The 9,307-nt window shown below is 48.5% G+C and overlaps 2 protein-coding genes across 2 annotated transcripts; one reads left to right on the top strand and one right to left on the bottom strand.

Annotated features, from left to right (window-relative positions):
• Positions 1-756: 756 nt before the first annotated feature.
• Positions 757-2,467, bottom strand: LOC144124270 (solute carrier family 22 member 7-like). The gene has a single exon (XM_077656909.1). The coding sequence runs from the start codon at positions 2,465-2,467 to the stop codon at positions 758-760; it is 1,710 nt and encodes a 569-aa protein (XP_077513035.1). The 3' UTR covers position 757.
• A 4,368-nt stretch (positions 2,468-6,835) lies between these two features.
• On the top strand, positions 6,836-8,802 carry LOC144123483 (uncharacterized). Its single transcript, XM_077656302.1, has 2 exons — positions 6,836-6,895; positions 8,102-8,802. Exons 1-2 carry the CDS (start codon positions 6,849-6,851, stop codon positions 8,700-8,702), a joined length of 648 nt encoding a protein of 215 aa, XP_077512428.1. The 5' UTR covers positions 6,836-6,848; the 3' UTR covers positions 8,703-8,802.
• Positions 8,803-9,307: the final 505 nt, after the last annotated feature.

Raw genomic sequence — 9,307 nt, 5'->3', positions numbered from 1 at the left:
TTTTTTTATCTTTAAGGACGCCGTAAGGGCTCTACTATTCGAATGAGAAGCAAACGATCCAGCTTGGTCACTTTTGGCAAAACCTGTACGTCGAAGTGAATATGGGCATAAAGCTACAAGATCGCAGCCGGCTGGTTTATAATTTTTAACCCCGCGAATGAGTGTAAAGCTCGTAATAGCTGCGTTAACCGCCAATCAGGTAAGTTTTCAGCCAAATGTTCGGTAAAAAAAATACACCGACGTCCTACATTCTTCTGTATTAAACGCAGTGCTGCAGTTTCAGCTGCAGTTTCAGCGGGAAAAGATTTGATCTTCATGTTGTGCATCTAGAAAAGGCAGTGCATTCAAGTCACCTTACTGCAAGAGGGAGCGGTATTTACCTCAAGCTGTGAAAAAAAAAATGAATAGATGAAAAGATGTACCACAACATTTAAAAAAAGCAATGTAATTTTGGGAACGTCTTGCTCTATGGAAGTCACACACGCAAACACACAACTGGGCTAACAGAATACGAGATGCCTCGCCCTCTTTCAAACAGCAGAATAGAGGTGGGGTACGGACGAACTATGTGGTGAGTACACGGACTAAGGTGTGCATATATATATATATATATATATATATATATATATATATATATATATATATATATATATATATATATATATATATATATATATATGGAGAGAGAGAGAGAGAACACCTGCCAATGACAGGGGGTAGGTGCCAGTTTTTGTTTCTCAAACACACATGCTCCGTTTTAGTCTTCGACCTGGAGGTGGCCACGAGATGTCGCCGACGATCTACTCATATCGGAGCTGGCCTTGCTTCTGCTTGTATCTTGAACACGAGAATCCAAACTATTCTTCATGTACTCCATGCTGCGCTGCTTAATGGCGGACACCCGCTTTACCTCCTTCTTAGCGCACTCCACAGTGGTAGCCATTGGCAGGCGCCGCTGGGCGATCATCGAAGTGAAAAGGCAAAATGCGGCAATGGCGTACGCCAAGTCGAGACGACCTGCTCCCTGCAGTACGAAGGCTATGGAAGCGGCTACAGCGCCTAGGCGACTGCACGCGTAGCTCCAGCAGGCCACAGTTGCGCGAACCGCCGTTGGTGAGAGTTCGAGGACGTAGGCAGAGCATAGGACAATGCCCGAAATGAATATGGCCTTGGACAACAATATCAATACCACACTCCAGATTGTAAATTTCGCTCCGACGGCAACGCCTAGCAGGCATTGTACAATCCCGAGTGTTCCAAACCACGAGGTCATGAGACTCAGCATTGTTATCCTGGTGACCAGCAGGTACATGAGTAAGCAGGAAAATAAGTTCACGGTGAACGAAACAGGCTTAATCCAAGCATCTTTCTGTGGCTTCGACGTATATAAAGTGATGAACTGAGTGAACATGAAGGAAAAATAGGAGACGCACATTATGAACGTGCGTCGTTGAATGGAGCAACCGTCGAGCAACTCCACATTTATGGCGGGCAGGCGTTTAGCGTTGACATCGATGTCCTTCTTTAGCTTGTGGACCATGGAGGCTGTATGCGCGTACAAAAATTGGTTTTCTTCTGCAGCAGCCATCATAACGGCCTCCGCTGACTCAAGTCGCCCCTTCGAAACCAGCCAGCGTGGCGACTCTTGCACGATGCAGAAGAACGGCAGCGAGAGCAAAGTCGGCAGAAGAAATATTGCCTGCTTCAGCATCCAACTCAGCCTGACAGGTACAAAACTTACGAACCAAAGGTCAGACGCAATCACGCCGTACATGCCGCAGAGAACAACGTGCAATGGCCGGTTGTCGTGGGTGGTGACCTCGAAGAGGCTGACGATTGTCAGGTACGCCACCACACCGACGCTGCCCGAGGTGAAGAACTTCAAGGTGGTGTGCATCACGTAGCTTCTGGACACGCAGCCAGCCACTGAGGACACGATGAGCAACGCGACGCCCGCCAGGAGAACGGGCATGCGGCCTATTCTGTCCGCGATGCAGCCAGCGGGAACCGCGAAGAAGACAGCACCGGCGTTGTGGACAGCAGTGATTGCCGCGATTAGAAACCGTCTTTGGCAGACAAGGTTCCACTCACTCACGATGGTTGTCCTGGCTGGCGGGTCATCGTATACCCACTCCTGGCAGCGGATCGTCTCCGTGTTGTTTGGATCTTCCGGATGCTTGTAGAGCTGGCATCGGCTCACGGTCCTGTCGGCGCCCACAAAGACTGCCAAGTTCCGCCACGCGACTTCCGAGACGTTCGATGCAGGCGGCTGCTTGCACCAGTATTCCACGTCCCTCGAAATCAGCGGGATGGCGAAACCGTGGATGTTCATCAAAAAAAGAGCAAGAGAGCCGAAGATTAGCAGTCGCCTCTGGAAGATGCCGTGTCCAAAGGCCTCGTTACAGTCAAAGGACTCGCTGGTTATTAGGTCCTTCGAGAGCAGGCGTGAGGGTATTACGATGTCCATGCCTTGAGCTGACCGTCTTGAGAAGAAGACGTCTGGCAAAGCGGCTGGAGGTTTCTAGCGTCAGGCTCGTTGGGAACAAATGGCTGATATTCTTCTTCCTCTCTTCTTCTTCTCCTTAGTACGCATGACACATACCCACGCCGGGGGATTGGCCAAGATTTAGTAGATAATCCCAATGAGGTATCTGCGCGGGAAAAAATAGGCGTAAAAAGACTGAATCAAGATAAAAATTGGAAAAGTCAAATGAATTAAAGAAATATGCATTACCAGGAATCTCGATGAAAGATCTTCTTTGCCACAATAGAAGGCTTCACGTGACTACCTTGTTTTCGACACGGCCTAGTTCTCGTTTCTCGGCTTTATCTTATGTGCGTATTTTAGTAAAAAAGCCTTTTCAAAACACTTTGTGCGGATGCGCACGAGTGGATTGCGGCGCGTGGAGCGGGGAGAAACGCCTTCCGTACTGTGAATGACATCTTTAGAGCTTTTGCGGTTGGCTCATTTAAAGTTTTACTTTTTTGAAAACTCATAATCACTACACAGCCACGGCCCAGCAGTTGACCGCTCGTAGGATAATGCAACGAGCGAGAGCTAAGATTTTTTTAAAAGCTAGAGCAATTTGAAACAGTGAAAATTTAAACAAATACGCTTGATAACTTAGAACAATCTCCGTCCGAACTCTCAAATATATTAGAATCGGATTTGAATTGATGGCGTTCATAAAAACTCTGTTTAGTTTGAATTTCCTTCCCAATCTTTCAAGGAACCAGTGCTAAGTCGAAAAAAAGAGCTATATTTTGGTAGGTCAGAAAGAAGGAGGGAATGAGAGGGCGAAAAAAGCAGAGGGACCGCAGTGCAGGGCCTCGCAACAATAATGGCCACCAGGGGATCTTTAACGTGTACCAACATATCGCAAGAGCACACTGACGTCGTTTGCGTTTCGCCTCCATTGATACGCGACGAGAAGCGAGGTACTTCGCTTTTACCGCAGCCACCAGTGTAGCTTCTGTGCAAGCCGTTGCGGCGCACGTATTTTCGGTGGACGAAAGATGAAGTTTCGCTTTAGTGGCATCTTGCGCTCAACTAGAGGCCAATGACAACAACGAAGGCGAACATGCATTTTAGCACCATTGCTCTAAAGACGAAGATGAACGTGCGCTTCAACATCATTACTACAAAAGTGAGGACCAAAATGCACTTCAGCGGCATTGCTATCGCCGCGTGTATCTGTGCTCGACTTTGATGACCTCTGATTGTTTTGGCCGCTGCTCCCGTTGTCCCGGGTCCGTTCAATAAACCTCTCTCTTGCAGTGCTTACAGCTCTCGGTTCCTTCAGCGCTATTCCATACGCACGATAAATTACTGAATGGAATAAACTTAATAGCGAGACTGTTAATCATAATTCTTTAGGGATGTTTGAAAAGTGCCTGCAAATGTTATTAATTTGAGTGTTTATATGCTTGTATTTTGTTTGTTTTTCCCACCCTGCTATGATCTGTACTAGATCGCAGTATCTATAAAATAAAATAAATAAATAAATAAATAAATAAATAAATAAAAAGAAATAGTGGCCCAGTTGGTCGGACAAGAACCTTAATAATAATTGGTTTCGAGGGAAAGAAAATGCGCAGTATCTGTCTCATATATCGTTGAACACCTGAACCGCGCCGTAAGGGAAGGGATAAAGCAGGGAGTGAAAGAAGAAGGTAAGAGAGAGGTGCCGTAGTGGAGGGCTCCGGAATAATTTCGACCACCTGGGGATCTTTAGCGTGCACTGACATCGCACAGCACACGGGCGCCTGAGCGTTTTGCCTCCATAAAAACGCAGCCGCCGCGGTCGGGTTCGAACCCGGGAATTCTGGATCAGTAGCCGAGCGCCTTAATTATTGAGCCACCGCGGTGGGTTCGGACAAGAACCTTCGTTTTCCATCTCAATCTTCGCGCGTGCACACAAGCACCCACATGCGCACATTGAAACGCGGCCTGCGCCACTGAGCATAAACCCGAACCCTTGGGAAGACACCTCAACCGCGCCTTTAGGGGAGAAATGAAGGATGCAATGAGGCAGAGATGAAGGGGCGCCATAGTGGCGGGCTTCGGGGCAATATTGAACCGCCCGGGTTTCAGCGTGCACTCACATCGCACAGCCCACGCGTGCCATTTACATTTTTATTCCAGCGAAACGATCCCACTGCGGCTGTGGTTTCATCCGTTGTCCTCAGGCGAAAGCCGAAAACGAGAGGAGCCAAAATTTCATTCTGTGTCCTCATGCTCAGCAACTTACTGCCGTACAGAAAGGCTGCCACCACAGTAGCATACGGACGGCACCTGCATTACGCGGCCCCAATTCAACCCCAAACAATCGCACAGGATCGGATTTTATGTTTGCAACGGACATTTGTAGTATAGAGCGCCTAAGTTGAGAGGCGCACTTGAGCATGGTGGGAGAATACTGTCGAACTGTACACTTGCGTGAGAAATTTCGCATTATGCTAGACTTTGTGTTCTAGCAGTGTGATTGTGCATCTGTAGTCTGCGTCCAGCAGAACGTGCAAGAAAAAGTTCAGTGTCTCCACTATCGCCACTGTTTCTTTGTCCAGTTCGATTGCTTTCTGAACTTAGCAGATCTGACTGCGCCTGAAAACACAGTAAAATAGAGAAAAAAATTAAGTAGAGCTAAGCCCAGCGGCTTAGCACATAAATATCCCAAACGATGGTTTAAATTAGCGGCAGAGAGATCTGGAGTGGCAGCCCCGATCTGGCGTTTCACACTGCCAGCTGGGTGTTCCACGGGCCCATTTTGGACTCTTTACGCTCAGGTGCATACTCAGCCTTCTTCCGCGTGTGGTCTTCGGTTGGACCGAGTTCGCGGTAGACTTCACGGACTTTAGAATTAGAAATATACGCTCGCTGAGCTTCACGATGCAGAGATCGTCGTCGCTTCAGCGCCGCACTTTCAATGTCCTGTACAGAATCAGCGCGGTTCACTGTACTGCTCTGTTCACAAAATCAATGCGCCTTGGGCGAGAATAGCATCAATCAGATGGAAATAAGACAATAAAGTCTCAGAAAGATAAAACCCTAGCACCTGAATCCGCTAAACGTGGCAACAGTAACAGCCGTAGTTCCGAACGAAAAGTACTGGATAGCTGCCTGTTCATCGCTAAGATATCCACTATATGAAAGAAAAGATAGGTGTAAGACCGAAGCAAAGAAATGGTTTAAGTGCTTGTGCATTGTTGACAAAGAGGCAGCCTAAATCTTAGCTGCAAAAAGGCATACCTTAACTTTACCACAGCGTCGAACAAGTTAAGTTCACACGTTCGGCTTACCGGATACAAAATAAACACTGCAAAAATTGCAACGCTACTGCAACACGTGAACGTAACAGCCGGCAGAAATTGCACCGGCCATTTAAGACACATCCAAGGCGACTACGGGTGTTTAAACTCTAGTCAGTAATCACTGGCTCGCTTTCTAGGCAGTTCCTGGAGTTTGTCTTGGTTGTCGTTTGTTGCTGTTTGATTCATGCACAACTTGTTGCAAGAACAAGTACATACGCTGCTCAATATGATTTGGCAATTTTTAGCACATTATTTGAGGCGAACAAATGGGCACAATTAAAAATTATCGTGCGTTTATTTCGACGTAACCAATCCGTCACTAATTCACGTGCCCCGGAAAGTTACTGATCATTATGGGATGCAGACCTGCTCACGAGACACAGCTTGTCCAATTCGAGTGTAATAATGCAAGAAAGCAATATTGTTTTCTTCGTATAGAAAAATAAAACCGTCAGAGCAGCCTAATGCGCTAACCACTCGACCGCCTCGTCTTTCAAGTCTTTCTGAGGTTTTATTCGAGTCAATTCCGCACCACTTCTTCGATAACTAGCCCGCAAATAAATGTCGAAGGAAACTTGAGGCAGAAAATAGAATTCCGATGTGATATATTAAGGTTCTACAGGGAGTGCGTTCTAGTAATCTTTTTTTTTTTTGCCGTTCATCTATTGTTTGAGCACACCGAGCTACGCTCAGCCCCTCACTGCTCGGTACTATTGCGTGTTCCTCAATAAAGCAAGTGTAGCCGCCCCTGGTTGTGTATGTGCAGACATTGTGCACGATATTAACGAACTTCTTGAATTATGAACAACAAAAAATAAAAGTTGGCTTACAGCAACTATGCAGTTTTTATCACTTAGGAAGAGTTAGCAAGCGAAGATGAGTACAATACTGAGTACCCGCAAAGATCAATCAAATCCTTGGATACCGTGGGTGCAGGCAGTGCTCGAAGGTGCGGCGAAAAAAGAAAGAAGAAGAGCTGGTTCGGGACGGCGCGGGCTGTGCTCCAGTGTCACGAAGAAAAAGAAGAGCTGTTTCTCATGGTGTATGCCACGATGCAAGCGGGAGACACTGAGGGCGTCCGGCGGTAAGTCTTCTGGTATCATCTGAGACGCGTAACTGGCTCTTTTACCTCAATTCCTCTTCCGAAACACCCACTTCGCCGGCGCCGAGCTAAGCTTGGTACGGATTTCGGCTTCAGACCTTTCATATCAACAGCACATGCACGCTTTCTTTCTCGGCTTTAAATGTTCATTTCGGGTACGACTATCGGCCCGTAGACAAGGTGCGCATGGAAGTATTCACGAAACGTGTCCATGTCTCCCCGTTGTAATGATTTTTGTTGAGTTGAGGAAAGCAAGACCAGCGACCGGTTTATTCCCCGGGCAGGCGAACACTGGCCCGGGCCCAGAACGAGCTCTCGCGACACGCACAGCCTGCCTCAGGCGATCGCACAGTCAGGCGCGTTCTCAGCCTAGCAACATGCAGTGGCTAGGCTACTGCCTACAACAATTTTTGCCGTCTTGGAGCACCTTGGCGGTGACGGTGCCGCCACGCTGTCACGTGGTTGGTCACGTGGCGCGGCGCCGTGGCTGATCACGTGGTTCGTCACGTGGTTGGTCACGTGACCAAGTTTCATTCGGCCAGCTGTAGTTATCGCGTCACTCCAGGATTAACCAAAGCTAAACCACCGCCATTTTTTTATCCCGAACGTCAACGAGAGGATATGTTTGTTCGCGTCATGTGATAGCTGCATATATTTCCACTTACGCTTGCCATCATTCGGCGCAAGCGAAAAAACTTGGCTTAGTTGGCATACTGTTTCTTACTGATGGCGTACATTTCTCGCTTTTGTCAGCGTTGATGGTATGTCAGGGCTTTGTTTGCGCTATGTGCGTATCAAATTTAGGGGCTGGTTTTCAGTGGCTGGGTAACATGTTTCTTTATTCTTTAGCAAAAACGTTTACCTGATGCGCACTGGACGCAGACTTAGCGCTGATGCTGAATGTGACATCGGTCGAATTGGCTGATGTGATGTAAACCGTATTGTATAGGCACTGCTTCACTTGTGAGAAGAACCCGGCGAGATAGAAGATAAACTTGCAGAACGTCGCATAATGCATGGCTCCCAGGCTGTTCGCAGTGAGTGAAAAGTATCACTCGTGCCAAGAAGGTCCATAGTTTATCATCATTGTCCTCTTTGCCTTGTACTATGGTAGCAAGCCGACTGCGGTATATACGCTCTGTGAGAAAAGCTTCCATGAGTGATACTAAAGTTTCCATTTATTTGCAGGCAGAACCATGTGTGGTCAGACGCCCTACTAAGCCAGCAGCCGAAGCCTACTTGCGCGATGATCTCCAGCTTCGCCTTGGCAGCACCGGAGATGGGAAGAAACGATGCGGCCATCCTCCGTCCGACGTCCACGATGACCACAGGCGCGGGCTGCGTTCGATCGCGTGGTGCAGCAGCCAAGGCAGCCAAGCGCTTGGCCCCTTGGTCCGTACCGGCACCGCTGCTGGAAGAGGCGCGTCCGGCAAGCTGCAAACCCCCGCCGGGCGACTGCGTCAGGAGTGTCGTGCTCAGGCTCATCGCGGTGGCCCTGGCCGCTGCGGTGCTCAGCCTGGCGGCTGCCGTGGCTGTATTCCTGCTGGGCTGCCCCATGACCCTGGTGTGGGCACTGCTTGCCACGGGCGTCACCATCCAAGTCTGCTGCTGGTTGCTGTACCTCTGCAGCTGCGCCCAGAAGTCACGCGCCATCCTCGCAGCCTTGCTCATGCCGCGGAAGGAAAGAAATCCGCGTGCATCGGATGAGATGAAAACGCGGCATGAATGGAACGCTGGTCATGAAGAATCTTCAGCTGCCTGGGGTGGCAACTACTGGGTCGCCGTGTAACTAATATTCGCTGACCTTAAGCTGCATGGGACAAAAATTCGGATGACTTTCCGTGCGGTTCCATCGCTTGTGAGGCCCTCTTTCTGCGGGTCGTTCTCCTCTAGGGGCTATTGTATCGTAATGGCATATGCATATTAAAGTCTTCAGTTGATTGCGCCTCCAGATGAAAGGTTGCATATAAATGATCATATTCATTCCATATCAATGCGTACTGTTTCAGCTGTGATATCTCGCTTTCAAGTGTTAATTTTTGAACTGAAGTGATAGATAAAGAGGAGGAGGGAAAGGCAGGGATGTTAACCAGAAAGGGGTTCCGGTTGGTTACCCTGCACTGGGGAAGAAGAATTAGGGGACCAAAAGGCGGAAGAGAGAAGGGTAAAAAGGCATAACACACACACACGCACAACGCTGTCGCAATTTGTCACTCAATCCAGTCGCTCTCAAGTAGGCAAAGAGTGCCTTGTATGCCTTGAGGGCAGTCGACTGCTGTGGCCACGGACCTAGGATCTTTTGTTCTGTTAATGGGAGAGGATCGAGGCGCTCCAGGGCACAACACAGTGTATGTCTGGCACTCGCAAATGCAGGGCACTCACAGAGAAGACGAG

Source organism: Amblyomma americanum, chromosome 3, assembly GCF_052857255.1.
Source record: "Amblyomma americanum isolate KBUSLIRL-KWMA chromosome 3, ASM5285725v1, whole genome shotgun sequence".
NCBI lineage: Eukaryota > Metazoa > Arthropoda > Arachnida > Ixodida > Ixodidae > Amblyomma > Amblyomma americanum.
The sequence above is the reverse complement of the archived record's forward strand: the minus strand, read 5'-3'. Positions and strand labels throughout refer to the sequence as shown.

Excerpts from the sequence above, each read along its gene's own strand:
- LOC144123483 (XM_077656302.1), top strand. The coding sequence starts at position 6,849 with ATGGTGTATGCCACGATGCAAGCGGGAGACACTGAGGGCGTCCGGCG. Across the intron at positions 6,896-8,101 it reads GACACTGAGGGCGTCCGGCG|GCAGAACCATGTGTGGTCAG; the intron begins GTAAGTCTTCTG and ends ATTTATTTGCAG.
- LOC144124270 (XM_077656909.1), bottom strand. The coding sequence starts at position 2,467 with ATGGACATCGTAATACCCTCACGCCTGCTCTCGAAGGACCTAATAACC.